The sequence below is a fragment of the Clupea harengus genome, chromosome 16, assembly GCF_900700415.2.
Source record: "Clupea harengus chromosome 16, Ch_v2.0.2, whole genome shotgun sequence".
Lineage (NCBI taxonomy): Eukaryota > Metazoa > Chordata > Actinopteri > Clupeiformes > Clupeidae > Clupea > Clupea harengus.
This window is the reverse complement of record NC_045167.1, coordinates 9,191,872-9,211,871: the sequence shown is the minus strand read 5'-3', so window position 1 is coordinate 9,211,871 and position 20,000 is coordinate 9,191,872. Positions and strand designations below refer to the sequence as shown.

The following is a 20,000-nucleotide window of genomic DNA, read 5'->3' as shown; positions in this document are numbered from 1 at the left end:
GTGTGTGTCTATGTGTGTGTGTGTGTGTGTGCGTGTGTCTGTGAGTGTGTGTGTGTGTCTGTGTGTGTGTGTGTGTGTGTGTGTGTGTGTGTGTGTGGCAACATTATGCAACATTGGTATCCCAATTTAAAAAAAAAAACAGAAACCTAGTAAGTATTTGTATGTGGGTGTGTTTGTGTGTGTACAGATCTCATTTACTGCTCGGGTTAAAAGCAGCTCCCTCCATCTCTCAGGTGGTTTATCTTAATGTGTTTAGTTTAACCTGAAAAGCTTTGTTTTAAATTCAGGTGTGATCTGGCTTTTGGAGTTTGGAGTCTCCGAGTGAAATGTGCAGGGAAGGAGAGGGCAAATGAGAGAGAAGGGTAGAAGGGGGAAAATGAAGTAGAGAGAAAGGGAAAGAGAGGGAGGGATATAAAGAGGGAGAGAGAGAGAGAGACAGAGAGGTAGGGAGATAAGGAGGGAGAGAGAGAGACAGAGAGGGAGGGAGCGAAAGAGGGAGAGAGAGAGAGACAGAGGGAGAGAAAGAGAGACAGAGGGAGAGAAAGAGAGACAGAGGGAGAGAAAGACACAAAGGGGGGGGGGGGGGGTGTGTCTCCTCGCCCCACCTGCTGTCGTTGCCACGGCAACACAGGTATTCCTGCTTTTTTTGGCTCTAGCTTTATGGGTCATTGGAGTGCTATGTGTGTGTGCGCGCTGGTTTGCATGTGTGGCTCTGTTATGTGTGTGTGTATGTGTGTTTGAGTGAGTGTGTGTGTGTGTGTGTGTGTGTTGTGTGTGTGTGTGTGTGTGTGTGTGTGTGTGTGTGAGGGAATGAGTAAGTGAGTGCATTATATGCACCTCAGAAAGCAGCTTAGATGTATTTGTATGTGTGTGTGTGTGTAAGGGAATGAGTGAGTGAGTGTATTATATGCACCTCAGAAAGCAGCTTAGCTGTGTGTGTGTGTGTGTGTGTGTGTGTGTGTGTGTGTGTGTGTGTGTGTGTGTTTGTGTGTGTGATGGAATGAGTGAGTGAGTGTATTATATGCACCTCAGAAAGCAGCTCAGCTGTGTGTGTGTGTGTGTGTGTGTGTATGTGTGTGCGCGCGCACGTGTGTGTGTGTCCTTCAGAGAGAAAGTTCTCTCAGGTGAGTGCACCACCTGTTGGACACATACAGAGCTCTCTGTCTCACCTGCCCAGGAAGACCAGAAACAACTGCTGATGTCATCTTACCCTGGAACATGTCATACCAGGGTCATATCAGGGCCAGACCAGGGCCAGACTGCAAGTACTACACCAGGGCTTAGGGTGACACAACTGTTGTATTAGCAGTGAAAACATGTTCCCAGAATTGCATGAATAGGAAAAGTATCTCTCTGTCTCTCGTATGCATGCACACACACTCTTTTCTCACCTTCCACACACTCCATCATAGCCTCACTCAATCTGAGGTGGAGGTTGGGGAGGTACATGAATTTAGAGTCTTACAGTAATGAAGACGGCCGTTCTGAGTGACCTCCCGTCATAATTAAAAATTTGTGAATTTTTCCCTTTTAATTAAAAGCTCATAAATGGGTCAGAAATAGACTCTTTCCTTGAGCGCCTTTGTGAGACTGGATGAGTGGAGAGATCGAGAGATCGAGAGGTGAATGAGTGAAGAAATGGATGAATGGAGAGGTAGAGAAGAAGAGAGATGTAAGTGGAGAGATGGAGATAAAGAGATGGATGATTGGAACGATGAAGAGGTAGAATGAGTGGAGAGATGGAGAGGCGGAGAGATGGAGAGGCAGAGAGATGGATGAGTGGAGAGATGGAGAGGCGGAGAGATGGAGAGGCAGAGAGATGGATGAGTGGAGAGATGGATAGGTATTTGAGTGGAACGAGGGATGAATGAAGAGATAGAGAGACAGATGAGTGGAGAGATGGAGAGATTGTATTGTGAACCACTTCCTGTAGACCACTGGTGTGTGGATGTGTTTGTGTCTTCCTCACATCATAGAGTTCATCTGTGACAGCTGGGCCATCTTAGCATTAACTTGTGGGATTGTGGAGTTGTGTGTGTCCATGTCCGTGTGTGTGTGTGTGTGTGTGTGTACGTATGTGTGTGTATACGTATGTGTGTCCATGTGTGTGTGTCTGTGTGTGTGTGTCTGTGTGTTCAGACTGAATGTTATTATACACTAATATTATTATACACTAAAACAATATTCCATTTGATTACATTTTTCAAATCAAAATTGTCTCAAGGCACTTCACAGAGGGCCTGAATCCTCTCAGAAAAAAAAAACGTAATAGGTTTTCTTAACAGGACAGCATTTTAAAAGTCCACCAGGTCCCCGAGTAATGTAGAAACAGTAATCCTATGGGAAGAATCATAACTATTGTGTTAGTGTTGAAGTGCAGTTTTAAAAGTCTCTGAAGACCTTCAGCGTCCTCGTCAAAAGTGTTATTACATGCAGGAGCAGGCTCAGCGCTAGCCGTCTGTGTTTTTAAATCTGGGCACAATTAAAGTAATTTCCCCTCTCCGCAGAGATAGAGCGCCACTTTAAAAGCCTAATCAAGACAGACTGGCTCCGCTCTGCTCCGCACCCCATCACCCCATCACTCCTCTCGTGTCACAGATGGAAGGATGAGTGAGAGAGAGGGAGAGAGGGGAGAAGGATGTGTGTGTGTGTGTGTGAGAGAGAGAGAGGAGATATGAGATTTGTGTGTGTGAGAGAGAGAGAGAGGTGTGTGTGTGTGTGTGTGTGTGTCTGAGAGACTGAGAGAAAAAAAGAGAAAAGATAGAAAGCGAGTGAAGAGTGTGTGTTTCAGAAAGACAGAAAGAAAGACAAAAAGAGTGATGAGTGTATGTTTGTGTGTTTCAGAAAAGAGAGAGAGAGAGAAAGTGACAGAGAGGGAGTTAGGGATGTGAATATATGTGTCAGTGAGAGAAAGAGAGCGAGAAAGCAAGGGAGAGAGACTCACTGAGTGGTTGTGAAGAGGCTCCTGCCTTCTCTCTCTCTCTCTCTCTCTCTTTCTAACTGTCTCCCCCTCACTCATTCCTGTCATTCAGAGAGGTATTCCTCTCATCCTGGTGAACAGTAATAGACATCTGCAGCCATGGCGTCATCTCATTGTGTGGTCGTTGAGAACGATATTTCCTCATAGAAACCTCGATATTCCACAAACCATTAGAGTGTCGCAAACAGTGCATATTCACATGAACGGATGGGATGGCAGATAGATGGAGAAAGGAAGAGTAGGTGAAAGTTCAAATGAATGGAAAAGAAAGGTGTACAACAGAATGTGTGTTTGTGGCGTGTGTGTGGGGGGGGCCATCATGTCACAGTGCCATGGGTGAGGCCTGTGGATGGCACTCCATCAGGTCCGTGCCCTCTCTCATGGGTGCCGGCAGACACACACACACACGCACACACGCACGCACGCACGCACGCGTGCCTGCCTCATTCATGCCCACTTCAGTGGCCAGCTCATTCATCACGACTCAACGCAAGTGTGAAATCAACACCTGCTTATTTTAGTCACGGGTATAAACACACACACATGATTACACTACGCACATGCGCGCGCGTACGCACACACACGTACACGCACAGGCAAACACAAACACACACACACACACACACGTACACGCACATGCACACACACAAACACACACACACACACTCACGCACACACACAAACACACACACACACACACATGCACGCACATGTACACACACACACACAAACATACACACACACACACACACTCACGCAAACACACATACACACACACACACAAACACACACACAAGTACAAGCACATGCGCACACACACACACAAACACACACACACTCGCTCGCACGCACATGCACACACACACACACGTACACACACACACACACAGGCACGCACGCACGCACGCACGCACTTACATGTACACACACACTATTGATCAGTGACAGGCTTTAGGCTAATGCACTTTCTTTTTTGGGTTCTCTTGCAGTGGCATTCCCTACAAGAAGTGTGGAACCATCATCGTCAAAGCAGAGGAGCTGGGAAACTGCAGGGTGAGTGTTGGTGTGTGTGTGTGTGTGTGTGTGTGCGTGTGTGCGCGTGTCTGTGTGTGTGTGTGTGTGTTTATAGGAGTGCATATGTAGTCATTGGTTCATCTATCTCGATGATTAGTCTATCATTCTGGTCGGTTTACTTGCTACGGTGGCTGTCCATGGTGCTGAAATGTCTAGCAGGGTTGTAGACATTCTAGAGATACCTACACAGACACAGACCTGGGGGATGTAAGCACACCTGCTAGGCCTCTGGCTCGATACGCAAACCTAATCAGCAGCATGGTCTCTGCAAACACACACACACACACACACACACACACACACACACACAGACACACAGTCCTCTAGGGATGACTCACTAGCCTGGGAAAGTACCCAGGCTGCCATCTGAGACAGGGGACCCAGCTGTGGCCTGAATAAGTGAGCCCACACAGACACACACACACACACACACACACACACACACACACACACACACATACACCTACACACAGAGATATCATACAAAATTCTGTTCATCTACATGTATGTGGAAAAAGAGAAAGGAAGTGTGTGTGTGTGAGCATGTCTGTGTGTGTATGTGTATGGGTTTGTATGTGTGTCTGCGTGTATGTGTATGTGTGTGTGTGTGTGTGTGTGAGCATGTCTGTCTGTGTGTGTGTGTGTGTGTGTGTGTGTGTGTGTGTGTGTGTGTGTGTGTGTGTGTGTGTGGACAGAGACAGTAAGCATCAGAGAGAGAGAAAGAGAAAGTGAAAGTTGGCACTTTCCCTGCCTGGACAGAACCCAGCTCCCCAATGCTGCTAACAGTATCACGAGTACCAGACTGCATAATAAAGCAGTAATTACCCAGGCATGGCCCCCTTCACCACACTAGAACCCCAGTGTCAAACGGAGATTACTGGCCCTGGCTGCGGATATCCCCACGTGCTTCACCCGTTGTTCCCTCCGTGTGTGTGTGTGTGTGTCTGTGACTGTGTGTGTGTATGGGTTTGTATGAGTGTGTGTGTGTGTGGTTGTGTGTGTGTGTGTGTGTGTGTGTGTGTGTGTGTGTGTGTGTGTGTGTGTGTGTGTGTGTGTGTGTGTGTGTGTGTGTGTGTGTGTGTGTGTGTGTGAGTGTGTGTGAGCGAGCATGTCTGTGTGTATGTCTGTGTGTGTGTATGGGTTTGTATGAGTGTGTGTGTGTGTGTGTGTGTGTGTGTGTGTGTGAGAGTGTGTGTGAGCGAGCATGTCTGTGTGTATGTCTGTGTGTGTGTATGGGTTTGTATGAGTGTGTGTGTGTGTGTGTGTGTGTGTGTGTGTGTGTGTGGGTGTGTGTCTGTGTGTTTTCATTTGGCCATCTCACCATTTTCTGATTTAAACATGAATTCTTTCAGAGCTACTGTTGCTCTACTGTGAATGTAATATTGCTCAGCAACAAGCATTGTATCTACGAGAGTGTGTATGTGTGTGTGTGTGTGGGTGGGTGTATGTGTGATAAATGATGATTATTGTATACATTTATGTATGTTGTATGAGTATGCCAGTTGAGGCACTGTAACAGACATGTATATGACGTCTATCAATTTGAAAGTCTGAAAGACTAAAAGACTTTCCCTTCTTTGGACAGCAGACATTCCCTGTTACTCTCACGTACTGCATGCACATCCGCCTGTATAATCCATTTGTCTCTCACACCCACAGGAGTCGGTTATGATGCAGTTCTGTGGGAACAAACTGGACAAGAAGGACTTCTTCGGCAAATCAGACCCATTCTTGGTGTTCTACCGGAGCAATGAGGACGCAACGTGAGTTCTAAAGGCCTTCAGGCGAAGGGGGGGGGGGGGGGGGGAGTTCCCAGTGTGGCATTGTGGTTTTAAAAGGAGATTTTCATAGAATTCCTTTAGGTAAAGGTGTGTGTGTGTGCATTTATGTGTGTGCATGTCTGTAAAGGTTTGTGTATGTTGTGAATATCTGTACATTTGTTTTGTGTGTGTGTGTTTGTGCTCATGTGTGTGCATGTGTGAGTGAAAAGGTTTGTGTATGTGTATTTTAGTGGAAATGTTTTGTGTGTGTGTGTGTGTGTTGTATGTGTGTGTGGTGTGTGTGGGTGTGGTGTGTGTGTGTGTGTGTGTGTGTGTGTGTGTGTGTGTGTGAGAGAGGTAGGTGAAAATAATCCACCTGTGCGTGCCCTCTGTATTTCTTAAAGGTTGACCCACACACTGTGTGCTGGAAATTGGTTATTCTGTAGTGTTGATTTCCCCTGGAAAAGCTGCCAATCATCTCGCCCTCCTCCTCCTCCTCCTCCTCATCATCATCATCATCACTGCTGTGAAACAGGCTCTTTACTGCACATCATCTTTCCCTCCTCATCCACCTCCGTCCCTCCGTCCCTCCCTCGCCTCTTCTTCTACCATCTCTCCCTCTGTCTCTCCCTCCTTCCCCTCAGTCTTTCCCTCTTTCACTCCGTCCCTCCCCCTTGCTCCATCATCCTTCCACCTCCTCCTCCTCCATCACCTCTCCCTCCTCCTTAATCATTTCTCCCTCCTCCTCTCCTATCCTTTCACTCAACCTCTCTCTCTCTCTTTTTTTTGTTTTTCTCTCCATCCTTTCATTTAACCTTTCTCTCTCTCTCTCTCTCTCTCTCTCTCTCTCTCTATCTCTCTCTCTTGCTCCCGTCTCCCTGTTGCTTCTTTCCAAATGAAAAACAGTTAGGCTGACTTTCCCTTTCTCCTCGTCATTTCCTCTCCTCTCATGAAACGATCCATTTAAGTGGCGACCCTTAAGAGAGCCATGAAAGAGCAGCTGTTCACTTCTCCCCAGACGCCTCTGTCTCAAACAGACACTCACACACACACTCTGCCAAACCTCTCTGTCTCAAACACACACTCACACTCTACTAAACATCTCTGTTTGAAACAAACCGTCACACTTTACCAAATCTTTCTGTTTAAAATAAGCTCTCACTCTCCCATTCTCTGAAACGTTCCTTCTCCCAAACCCCTCATCATGAAACACACACACAAACACGCACACACACACACACACACAAACACAAACACACACGTTCACACACACACACACACACACACACACACACACACACACACACACACACACACACACACACTCGCTCTCCCAGTCCCTCTGCCTCAAACCCACACCGGCTTCTCCAGACTCCTTTGTTTGAAATAAATGCTGCTTCTCCCAAACCCCGAATTCCTGAAACAAGTGCTGATTTTCCCTCTAGACTGAACCTACTGCCTGTTCTCTTCACTCCTCAGTCTGTAATAAACACTGCTTCTCCCTTCAGTGTGAAACCGGTGCCTGCTCTTCTGAGCTCAGCCCCCCACTCTTCTCCCAGCCTCTCTTCCTGAAGGCATCACCCTCCCCAGTCCCTAGCCCAAGGCTTCAAACTGATCCCCCCCCCCAGTCCCTGGCACCAGGGCTTCTAACTGAGTTAGAAATAAAATAGTCTCGAGTAGCACAGGAATCCCGCCTGTTTGAGACTGTGGTGTTAGATCGTGAGTGAGCGAGCCTTGCGAGCGTGCAGACAGACGGTGATAACGTCTAGTAAACAGACTGGGAGCGACTATCCGACCCAAGCTGGTGAAAGCTGCCATAATCAGCTGCTGGATGTAAAGGTATAGCACTTTAAGTTTAAAATAGTAAAAGAAACTAAATGGTTTAATCATCACAAGTTAATTATAGATGTCGTGGCTCTCTTTTATCATGCCAGTTCATTGATCCTGTAGGTATGCCAGCCTACTCAGTAGCTCAGCCAGCTATAACTAGCTAGTGAAGTCTAGCCTACAACGTTAACCTACTCACTTGAGCTGCAAATCCCTACCATGCTACAGTATAATTAGCACCTATCTCAGCAGATGTCTTCAATATGTTTATTGTTGTGATATATTTCTAAATCTTAATTTGTAAATCGTTCTTCCTAAAACCCACTAGAGGACACAATTTAAAAGGATATTTTCAAAAATGTCTTATGGGGGACCATGCCCCCAAACCCCCTTAGTTTTGCTGGGTCACAGGAAAAATATTAGGTTTTATCTAGGGGCTTAGCCCCCCCAAAAGTGGGAACCTAAATTCGTCCCTGAGTAATAAGTGGAAGTAAGTGTACACTTACACTTGAGAGGTTATGCTGACACTGTAGATGTTACACTCACTCAAGATTTGGAAGTGGAGTAAATGGGAATAGACTCTTAGGTAGATCTCATTATCTGGATTTTGGACTTCGTATTCAATCTCTTTGTCCGGTTAGTTATGCTTTCTCTGGAGACCAGTAGAAGACTAAAGGAAGGGTGGTTTGTGCAGATAATACATCCATTATATACATTATATTACATTACATTATATAATTATATCGTTATAAATGCACATCGGAGAGGTTATATTGACATACATACGAGAGGTTATATTTATACGAGACAAGTTATGTGAGCAATGTTATACCTAGACTGGAGCGAATGTTACATTAGTATAGATAGGACTACATGTTTTCATTATCTGGACTTAGTAAATAAGTAAGTAAGTAAGACTTATTTTATATAGCACATTTCATACAAGAGTTGCAGTTCAAAGTGCTTTACATAAAATCAATAAAAACAAGCAGCAAGAGCAATGCATGGAGTAAAATAATGATCATCGTATCAGAACCTGATGTTCCGATAGGCTTCTTGGATTACTATAATCATGATAAAAGTAATAAAACCCTTCTGCCTGGTCTTTAGCTCAGTCAGAACCATAGTGTTGCTTCATAGATTCTGCCTTTCCCTGTTAAATATGTTTCCCGCGCCCAGAGGCAGGGGACCGGAGATAGCTCTCCTAATTCGTCTCCAGAGACTTGACTATACCTTGTATAGCCCTCGCTATATTTGCTACTAGAAAACTAGGACTAGAAAATTTGTTAACGAATTATTTGTGAGAAAAACGGGAGATATATTGAAGCCAAAATATGCTTTCCGACAGTGCTATGGTACCCTTAAAACAGTTTTACAGAGCAATAGTAAAAATAGTGCAAGATAAAATTCAAGTTACAGAGAAATAAATAGTGCCAAATAAAATTAATAAAATGCTTTGGTAAAAAGATTTTAAAAGTTTTAAGCTGCCTTTTGAAAGTGTCTAGCGTTTTTGCTTCCCTAATATTTATGGGTAATGTGTTCCATAATTTTGGGGCGTAGTAGACAGGACTCTTTTTGTACTTCCTATTACTCACTGCACGTTTCTCCCCTCAGGAGACCAGTATTGGACAGAAAGAGGGAAGGTGTGTGTCTATTAGTCTGAAATCTCTGTATTTGAAACGATTCTTTCTCCTGCCGAACAGAGCTCATGCTCTAGCAGAACAGCGTAGCCTCAGGCCCTGTGAGTTAAGTGATTGGCCCAGGGGCATTGTGCAGTGTTCTTGGGTGTGTGTGTGTGTGTGTGTGTGTGTGTGTGTGTGTGTGTGTGTGTGTGTGTGTGTGTGTGTGCGCATGCATGCGTATGTGTGTGGACCCAGGGAACCTCAGGTTGCTGGTGAAGCATGAAGACCGGGAGAAGTCTTTTTAGGCCAGACACGACTTGCGCACCTAGTGACAAAAACGTAGTCCCCTCATTGGCACCTTCTGATATCACATCGACAGGGTCATGCATGCTAGATGGGCATTTAAATGTTGATATAAATGGATGACTAAAAGCCATGACGCTTAAAGTACACCCAAGACCTTAGAGAATCACCTCAAATGACCAAAACTCACTTCACTGTGGTTCAGTATATGGTTTTGTACCTATTCCTGCATTAGTAAACACTTTTTAACGTATGATTATTTGGTAGTGGTAGACCTGGAGAACTTTCGGAGATAGTAGGCCGGGTGATAGTAGAGCTTGTGAACTCTTTTAAGGCCAGATAGGACTTATCTAGAGATGAGTCTTTGCACAACTTCTTTAAATGTTGGTGTTGGGTTGTACCAAAATCTGCCTCAAAGAAAAGCTAGCTTTCAGTCTAACTGCCCCAGACAACTTCTCAAAAGCCCCATTTCCAGCTCCGTTCTCTGCTTTGATGAACACAGCCAGTGTGAGTTGGCTTTATGAGGTGTCAGACTGGTTTAGAAATTGCATGTCTATGTATGACGTATATTTAGGCCAGACTTCGCCATGATTGCATTGTAACATAACGTTCTCTGTTATCCATTCCTCTAGCTGTGAACTGGACTGATGTGGCTGATGTTAAGATCATTCTGGTGTGTGTGTTTAGATTTTTTGTTTTGTGTTGACAGGTTCACCATCTGCCACAAGACTGAAGTGGTGAAGAACACACTAAACCCAGTGTGGCAGGCCTTCAAGATCCCCGCCAGAGCGCTCTGCAACGGAGACTACGACAGGTGAGAGGGGGATCAGTGTGAGATTGGGACTACGACAGGTGAGAGAGGGGTCGGGATTACGACAGATGAGATGGGGGTCGGGGTGAGTTGGGGACTATGACAGGTGAGAGGGGGTCGGGGTGAGTTGGGGACTATGATGAGGCAGGGGATTGGACAGGTTCTATGCCCAGGGCTCAGGTTGAGGTGAGATGCAGGACGAAATGTGGACAAAAAACATCCCCCTTGTAAATCAACCGTCCCTTTTGGATAAATGATAATTATGCATGTTAGTCATTGCCTAATAAGGAAGGCACTAGGTAGACTGGCACTGTGTATTTGAATTTGTTTCTGTGTACGTGAGGATGTGTTTGATTTACGGTTTCGTGGATGGTTGTATCTGTGATGTTAGTTGGTATGTCTGTGTGTGTCTGTGTGTTTTTTGTATTAAATAAACCCTGTCTCTCCTGCCCCCACAACAGCATGTCATTTCCTTCTCTCAGCCTTATGTGAAGTAGACATGTGCAATATTAGACTTGGCTGGGCGGGCTTTTGTGTTGTTGACTTCATAATTAGAAACCCCCCCTTTTATTCCCCTAGTGTTTTAATCCCCTATGGTGGCGCTAAGATATAAGTAGCCTTTGGAGCCTATAATGAAGGCTGCTGTCAATCACAGGAAGTGATGGATTCAGGCTGAATGAAGAGCAAAGCTCCCACTCCCACACACACACACACACCACACACACACACTACACACACATCCCACGCCTCAATCATATCTGCACCATCCACACTGCAGACAAAGTGCATTCTGGGAGATGATTGACATAAGCGACTGTGTGTGCTATCTGTGTGTGGGTACAGAGAGTAGAACTTACTTTTCTAACTTACTTTACAAGGCATTATATATAGTGTGTGTGTGTGTGTGTGTTTGTGTATGTATGTATGTGTGTGTGAATGCAGTTTAACAAATCTGTGTGCATGCGTGTGGTTGTGCAAGAGAGAGATTGTGTGTGTGTGTGTGTGTGTGTGTGTGTGTGTGTGTGTGTGTGTGTGTGTGTGTGTGTGTGTGTACCATAGAGGGGAAATCAATGGCTCTCTGTGTGCAGCCCCCGCTGGTCCCGGGGTTTAGCGCTTATCATCGGACCACAAGCCAGTCAACAACTATGGGGATTACTACCCACCTCCAGCTCACACACACACACACACACACACACACACACACACACACACACACACATACACACACACACACACACACACACACACAAACGCACATACACTCATTGATTATGCACTAGCGTATACTGCCACTCATCCTCTCTTGCTACCGAACCATCCAGTGTCTGGCTTGTGTGGGTGTGGGAGCATAGAAACGTTGAAAATCATGATTGTGTTTATGCGTGTGTGTGTGTGTGTGTGTGTGTGTGTGTGTGTGTGTGTGTGTGTGTGTGTGTGTGTGTATAGGGGTTGCTAGGGGCTCTGACACCCCTGGCTCTGGCCGTAAGGTGTGTGGAGTGAGAGATAAGACCCCTATACACTCATGACAATGAGGTGGAGGGGGCGAGAGTGTGTGTGTGTGTGTTGGGGAGCGCGCCGGGGGGGTAGTGGTGGGGGTTGTCTCCCATTTTGTAACAACCAGATGTTAAACGCTCTGCTCCACACTGTTCTGCCTGGAGGTCTGCCCAGGGGGACTCTGGGTAAACGACACAAATGGCCAGTGAGAAAATCCATTTTGGTTACTGGTCGATCATCGTTTTCATTACTGAAATTATAAGGCAGCAAATCCTGACGGCACAGAGTGTGTGGGTGTTTGTGTAGTCAGTGGTGTTTGTGTAGTCAGTGGTGTGTATGTAGTCAGTGGTGTTTGTGTAGTCAGTGGTGTTTGTGTAGTCAGTGGTGTGTATGTAGTCAGTGGTGTTTGTGTAGTCAGTGGTGTTTGTGTAGTCAGTGGTGTATGTAGTCAGTGGTGTTTGTGTAGTCAGTGGTGTTTGTGTAGTCAGTGGTGTGTATGTAGTCAGTGGTGTGTATGTAGTCAGTGGTGTTTTCTCTTAGGACACACTAAAGACACAGTGTGTGTTTTAACACAGGGATAGTGTGTGTTTTAACACAGGGATAGTGTGTGCTTTAACACAGGGGTAGGGATTAAATTCAATGAGCTGGGCTTTTCTGCATATCCCCCTAATTACCTCTGCATAGACGTAAACATATCCTCTGTGATGAAAAGAAAACAATTATGCTGACATTCTCAGATGCCAGGATGCCCATGTTGAGTTGTGGTGCCAAGCTGAGACACCCCACAATCCCTCTGAAACAGACCTCGCCCAGAGCTGGTTTGAATCCGCTGGTTCTGTGATCTTGGACTGCATTCTGAGGTTCTGGACCTCTTCCTGTAGAGGGGTTTCTCTTGCGAGAGGCTGTTGGATGGCGATGATGTAAGCGCTGAAGGCCCAGTTGTCACGTTGACTAGAGTCCCTTCAGCCTCAGTGCTCCTGTTTCTTTTGTGCCTCGCCTCTGTTCAAGAACACCAGTGCAACCTGTGAGAGGCTCAGTCTGCCTGTAAGCTAACTGTAATGACTGCCTCTTCACAAAGGCACTCAGCTGGATGGAGCTCCTACCTTAATTGTTTGTGTGTGTGTTTGTGTGTGTGTGTGTTTATGCGATGGACACAGATAAAGCAAAGACAGCTCTTAGGCTTTTCCCTGTGTGTTAGTGTGTGTGTCAGAGAGACAGCGTGTGTGTGTGTGTGTGTGTGTGTGTGTGTGTGTGTGTGTGTGTGTGTGTGTGTGTGTGTGTGTGTGTGTGTGTGTGTGGAGAGGGAGGAGGCGGAGAGAGCATCCCTAGGTTAAATTGCCTCTTGCTGGTCTGTGCTGTTGAATTCATCCCTAAGAGCAGATTGCTTGGCAGGCTGAAATGGCTTCTCACTGTAAGATAATGATGCTTGTGCTGGTGTTTGTGTGTGTGTGTGTGTGTGTGTGTGTGTGTGTGTGTGGTCTAAAAACCGAAACATGACCAATCAAAGAATTGTTGACCTCAAACTAGTGAAAAGGCAGGGGCGCACACACACACACACACTCACACACACACACACACACAGATACACAGATCTACACACTTTCTAACAGATGTCTTTTCTGTCTTCCTCTTCAGAACAATCAAGGTTGAAGTGTATGACTGGGATCGGGATGGCAGGTGAAGATGTCTTAACCCTATTTAACCTCCTCTTCTATCTCTCTCTCTCTCTCTCTCTCTCTATATATATATATATATATATATATCTTTCTCTCTCTCTGTCTCTCTCCCTCTCTCTTTCTCTCGTCTGTTAGTCATTGCTAACAGCACACTCATAGCAGTTGACTCTGTCAGCTCAGATTGCTTCAGATTGATCTGCCTGTTTCAGTCGACTGCAATTTCAGCAGCACTAAACTCTCCTCTCTCTGTGTAATGTCTCAATGCTAGCCTACATTCACTGCTAACATACCGCTAACCCAGCTGTTTCATCTGCTCCTTCCATGCTACCCATTGCTAGCCTTTTGTCTAGCTTTTCCGCTAGACATTTCTGCTAACCTTTTGCTAGTATCTATGCTAGTTCTTTTGCTAACCTTCCACTAATCGTTTTGCTAGACCCTCCACTAGCTTCTGTGCTAGGTCCTCTGCTAGTCCTTCCGCTAACCCCAGAATGCCACCCTTTGCTGGCTGTTGACATGACATGACATCACATATCCCATAGTTCAGACCATGGGCACAGCTAGATGCCCCTACCCCATATGTAGCAGCCGGTCCCTTTTAGCAGGTGGTAATGGGAAAGGTCAAAGTTCACATTTGCTTGATGCCAACCTCTTCCCTCTGCTTCTGCCTGCATACACAGTCATATAGCATAAAGGTATACATGGCTTAGTGATATACTGTATAGACAGTATGTGTATACATATATATTCCTAATAGCGGTAACAATAATTAATTGTATTTATGTAGCGTCTTCGCAGATTCCAAGGACACTATACAGCGTTTTAAAAAACGGGGATCGGCAAACACAGACAGGTTTCAGGAACAAATCAGATCCAAGTAAGACCTTAAGAGAACAATAAGACAATAAAACAAATCCAAACAAACAAAACAAAACAAAACCAACCAAAAACACACTTTTGAGCTTCAGTGTATAACCAAGAGCCAGGATGTGTCACTAAATACATGCACCAGGTGTGGGAGAGTCAGCTGAACGTTGTTGTTGTGTGCATGTGTTGTGTGTGTGTGTGTGTGTGTGTGTGTGATTTGCAGCCATGATTTTATCGGAGAGTTTAGCACAAGCTACAGGGAGCTGTCCCGTGGCCAATCACAGTTCAACGTCTACGAGGTACGTAACCCTGGCACAGCACACTTACACAAATACAGTCACAAATATACGCATACACAGATATCTGCCCAGAATTCCATGGTTGGATGGTGAAAATATCACATTCTCTCCCACCTTCTCCCTCTTTCTCTCTCTCTCTCTCTCTGTTACATCCATACACTCACACACACACACACACACACACACACACACACACACACACACACACACACACACACACACACACACACACACACACACATACACACACACACACAAAAAGTCAGAGATGGTGAACATACACAAAATTGAGAGATGCTGGGGCCATGTCCACATACGTTTATACACACACACAGTAAAGGACTGTTGACACACACACACTACATGTGCTGAAGTGCACATTCAAGTGCACACACACATGCACACACAGTACGAGTTACACACACATGTTCAGACACACACACACACACACACACACACACACCGAGAATGAGAGATGGCGGGGGCAGCTCTTAATTAAGGCAACCGTGGCGAGCTCTGAAGCCGCGCGGGCGGAATGTTTATTTTCAGCTGCGCAAGTCCACCCTAATGAAGGAGGCGAAGAACGGGAGAGAGGCCGAGAGAGAGGGAGAGAGAGAGAGGGAGAGAGAGAGAGGGAGATAGAGGGAAAGGGGGAGAGGGGGAGAAAGGGAGGGAGAGGGGGAGAAAGGGAGGGAGGGATGGAGAGAGGGAAAGAGAGGGAAGGGGGGAGAGAGGGAAGGGGGAGAGAGGGAGAGGGGGAGAAGGGGAGAAAGGGAGAGGGGGAAGAGAGATGGAGAGTGAGGGAGAGACCGAGAGAGGATCACTGGATGAAAATCACCTCAAATCAGCATCCAGTTTGTGCCACAGAATCAGAGAGAACACATAATGAACTGGAATGACACTCAGTAGAGCGCGTTCCTGCGCCAAGGGCAGATGCTGGATCTCACAAGATTAGTGAAATCGAAACTATCGAAATCGAAATTCATGCACAAAAACCCTGCATCTCGCAGCGTTTGCAAAAACTAAACGAGTCGAGTTGTGAGTCGATCAAAAATGTAGTGGGTTCTTCATTGGCCTGTGCTACCCCTTTCCCGCAAAAAAAAAACAAACACAAACAAACCAACAAACAAACCAACAAACAAACAGGCTTGGCTGAAAACATAACATCCTTGGTGGAGGTAACTATGGCCAAGGAGCAGATAACTACAACATCTTAGTCTCAACTTCTTCCACTTCTATTTATTCATCATTATATGTTTTTCTTTTATTATTATCATGATAATATATATCTGCTTTGACAACACAAGATCTCATGTCATGTCAATGAAGCCTATGAATTTAAAATTGAAATAGAGAAAAAGAGAGAGCAAGATGGGAGTTGAAAAGGGTCAAAGAGAGAGTGCATAGAGAGGAGAGAGAGAAGAGAAGGGAAGAGAGAGAGAGAGATGATTCACAAACAGAGAGCTTGAGAGAGAACAAAACATAAAAGAGGGAAGGGAGGAGGAGAGAGAAGGAGGGAGGGAGGGAGGGAGGTGTACAGGTTTAAATAAAGATAGAGCGAGAGAGTGACTGGGAGAGAAAGAAAGAGTGGGATACAGAGAGCTACACAAGGGAAAGTGGTGAGGGACAGAGAGAGAGAGAAGGACAGAGAGAGAGACGGAGAAAAGCATCTAGAGACTGATATTTGCTCACAGTATGATTCTAAATAATTTCTCTAGAGACCTGCCCAGACATACATACACACACACACACACACACACACACACACACACACACACACACACACACAGAGAGACACATACATCTAAGATCCTTACGTGGTTTGTTCACACACAGCTGTCGTGGGGAAAGTGAAATTTTAGGACTGTCTTCACCACCAACCTCCACTGAGTCTTTATATCACACACACACACACACACACACACACACACACACACACATACACACACACACACCTGCACACCCAACTGAATCATTACTTAACACCTAAACTGCTGCAACATCTGCCAGTGATTATGTTTACTGAAAATAAATTAGGGAAGGATCTGAGGTGCTTATACATGCTTTCATTTTATTAGGTGAATTAGATCAATAGAGACCTGAGAGGGGGATAGAGATTGAATGACAGACAGAGAGAGAGAGAGAGAGAGAGAGAGAGTGACAGAGAGACAGAGAGAGAGCGTGACATACAGAGAGAGATAGAGAGCGTGACAGAGAGAGATCGTGACAGAGAGAGAGACATAGAAAGAGAGAGAGAGAGAGAGAGAGACATAGAGAGAGAGAGAGAGAGTGAGAGAGACATAGAGAGAGAGAGAGAGAGAGGGAGTGAAGTGGAGCGGAGAGTGTTCCTCAGCCATATTACCCGGTTTCATGCTCCTGAGTGCTTATCATGGCTCAGACTGGTGGTGGTGGTGTTGTGGTCACAGAGGGAGGAGGTGTCCATTAAGGGAGTGATATCAGTGGGGAGATTGGCCACCTGATGCTCCTGCATTTGCCTCTCTGTAGTTCTCTTCCTGTTTCATATCAGGCTTCCACTGCCCTCAATCTCCCAAAGGCCTCACAGACCAAAGCCTCACTTAACCACGAGAGAGGAAACTCACTCGAATACTCTCCTCTCTCCTACCCTCCTCTCCTCTCCTCTCCTCTCCTCTCCTCTCCCCTCCTCTCCTCTCCTCTCCTCTCCCCTCCTCTCCAACCCTCTTCTCCTCTCTGCTCTCTTCTCCCCTCTCCTCCCCTCTCCTCATTTTTCATTTGTTTAGATGGCTGTAAGGTTTGCAGACTGATAGCCTAATTAAAGGGCTATATCTAAATAAAATGTAATTGAATTTAAATGAGCTTGTCTTCTACCTAGGTGATAAATCAGAAGAAGAAAAACAAAAAGAAAAAATACCTGAACTCAGGAACGGTGAGTGGACGATGCATCTGTTTTTGTGGTGCGTCTTAACATGTATGTGTCAGCACAGTCAGCTTTGTCTGCCCAATTTCAGTCGCTTAATGTAGTTTTAAATTCAGTCAGTCAGCTGGTCATAAGCAAGACCTGTCCTGAAATGATCTCACAAGAAATCTCCATAAGCAGAAGGTATGAAACATTTTGCCACTTGTACCTTGTTTCCACCGACATGGTGCCGGTGCTTTTATCTGGCAACAGTTCTGCGTGTTTCGACCAAAATTCTGTTGTTTTATAGGCAACTAGCACTGGCATCTTCAAATTAATTTGTATGGTATATAGTTATGTGAAGGACCGATAAACACACTTCCAGTTCCAACTAGCCACCTAGGCTGTGCACTATGCAGGTCTGTGGTCTGGGTCGGACCACTCCATTAAAATGGAGAAAAAGCTTTCACAGCACATTGCCCACTGAATCACCACAATATATGAGTTAGCATGCTAGCAAGCCTTCTTTTTAGCATTTATCTAGCCTTTATATAACTGTGCTGTTGTTGGTGTTTGTAAGGTTTTTGCCTTTTCAATAGTTTTTAATATTGCTAGTTTTCAACCAAAACTCCTTACTGCTGCTTTAAATGACCAGTTTTCACATGATCGTCTTTATATGACCAGTCTTCACATGATTGTCCTTAAATGACCAGTTTTCACAGTACCTGTCCTCACAAGGCTGTCCTAACATGACTGGTGTGTGTGTTTGTGTGTTCCACTGTTTTTAGGTAACACTGCTGTCCTTCCTGGTAGACATTGAAGTGACCTTCCTGGACTTCATCAAGGGCGGGTGAGTGAATGTGTGTGTGTGTGTGTGTGTGTGTGTGTGTGTGTGTGTGTGGGTGAGTGAATGTGTGTGTGTGTGTGTGTGTGTGTGTGTGTGTGTGTGTGTGTGTGTGTGTGTGTGTGTGTGTGTGTGTGTGTGCGCGTGCTTGTGTGTACACACATACCTGTAGGCGCTGAGGGAGTAAATTCAGAAGCAGACCATCATTGCTAGCAGTCAGTGCTAATTAGGTTTCCATGGCACAGGAATGCTTCTGCCTGTTAAGGTCTGCTGATTCTGATTGGCTGATTCATAGTCAGCGAGAGACGATTGTGAACGTGTGTGACAGTGCGGGTGTGTGTAAGATGTCATACATACTTACATACATACAACCCAGATCATCAATATGGGTCCTAGGTCAGGTGTGTATACGTGTGTGTACGTGTGTGTGTGTATACGTGTGTGTGTGTGTGTGTGTGTGTTATTAGTACAGTGATTGTTACTGGGAAAAATGTAGTCAATATGAGTGAGTCTTTCCTGTGTATCCACTGACCTCCACTGAGTGAAGCAGGAGTGATTGTTAGGATGCAGCTGTAGCACACACACCCACACACACACGCACACATACACACACACACCACTCTGGCATACCTGCTGTTGCATTGCGGTTATCTACCTGCATCGGTCCTTAGTAGAGGTCCTGTCATATGCGTAGGGGCAGTGTGTGTTCGCTTTTAGGATGTTGCCACGGCACCCATCCAGTGACATTTCCCTTATTACTGTGACAGTTTCCATGTCAGTGGTGCCATTGTGCAATCTGGTGATCCGTCTGCGTTAGTTCCCAAGGGAGCACATTATATCTATTCATAATGGTTCCTCATGCAACAGCCTCTGCGTGTTTGACTGCGCAGCTTATGGCATTTTAAACCAGATGGTGCCTGTGTCGGCCAAATGACTGAACAATGCATGAAGCTTACGCAATGTCTCTTTTAAACACTTTCTGTTTTTCACACCCACTATACTGAACACAAAGCACATATACATTTTTAGAGGCATCCTTTGGTCTAAATACATCAATTGAGGATGACACAAACCGACATACTCAGGTGAACTGGTGCTTGTCTGGTTTATCCCGTCAGATAGCACCAACTGGGAATCATAGACTGGGTTGCTGTGCCCATCATCTGTTTAGGGCATTCTGTTGTTCTGCTATATTCTGTTACACACACGCACACACACGCACAGACAAGCACACACACACACACACACACACACACATACACACACTCACACACACACACACATACACACACACACACACACACACACACACACACACACACACACTGCAATGCACTACCAAGAGGCCTTCGACTGATTGGTCGTTTCTTTCTTATGGACGTAGATAATGAGCAGACTGCATACAAATAGAGAATAGGTTGTCATGTTCACACATGCACACTTTCTTTTTTAATTGGCGGGTATGTAATTGCACAGGCTGACATCGCGATAGCGGTTCGATGAATCTTGCAGCACTATTGGATGTTATGGATTCCCCTCACAGAATCAGTACAGCAGTATGACACAGAAGC

The 20,000-nt window shown here is 45.5% G+C and overlaps 1 protein-coding gene across 5 annotated transcripts in view; it reads left to right on the top strand.

Annotated features, from left to right (window-relative positions):
• LOC105891164 (copine-8) overlaps window positions 1-20,000 on the top strand; it is a 118,424-nt gene that overhangs the window by 57,406 nt on the left and 41,018 nt on the right. For 3 of the 5 annotated variants that reach the window (XM_031582461.2, XM_031582462.2, XM_042710003.1), the window contains 8 exons: window positions 3,970-4,033; window positions 5,714-5,817; window positions 10,276-10,380; window positions 13,507-13,548; window positions 14,332-14,421; window positions 14,635-14,710; window positions 17,562-17,615; window positions 18,374-18,435. In XM_031582461.2, the coding sequence (XP_031438321.1) occupies window positions 3,970-4,033; window positions 5,714-5,817; window positions 10,276-10,380; window positions 13,507-13,548; window positions 14,332-14,421; window positions 14,635-14,710; window positions 17,562-17,615; window positions 18,374-18,435 (597 nt within the window). The remainder of the gene's footprint in view (window positions 1-3,969; window positions 4,034-5,713; window positions 5,818-10,275; window positions 10,381-13,506; window positions 13,549-14,331; window positions 14,422-14,634; window positions 14,711-17,561; window positions 17,616-18,373; window positions 18,436-20,000) is intronic. The other 2 variants (XM_012817318.3, XM_012817319.3) reach the window with 1 other exon arrangement.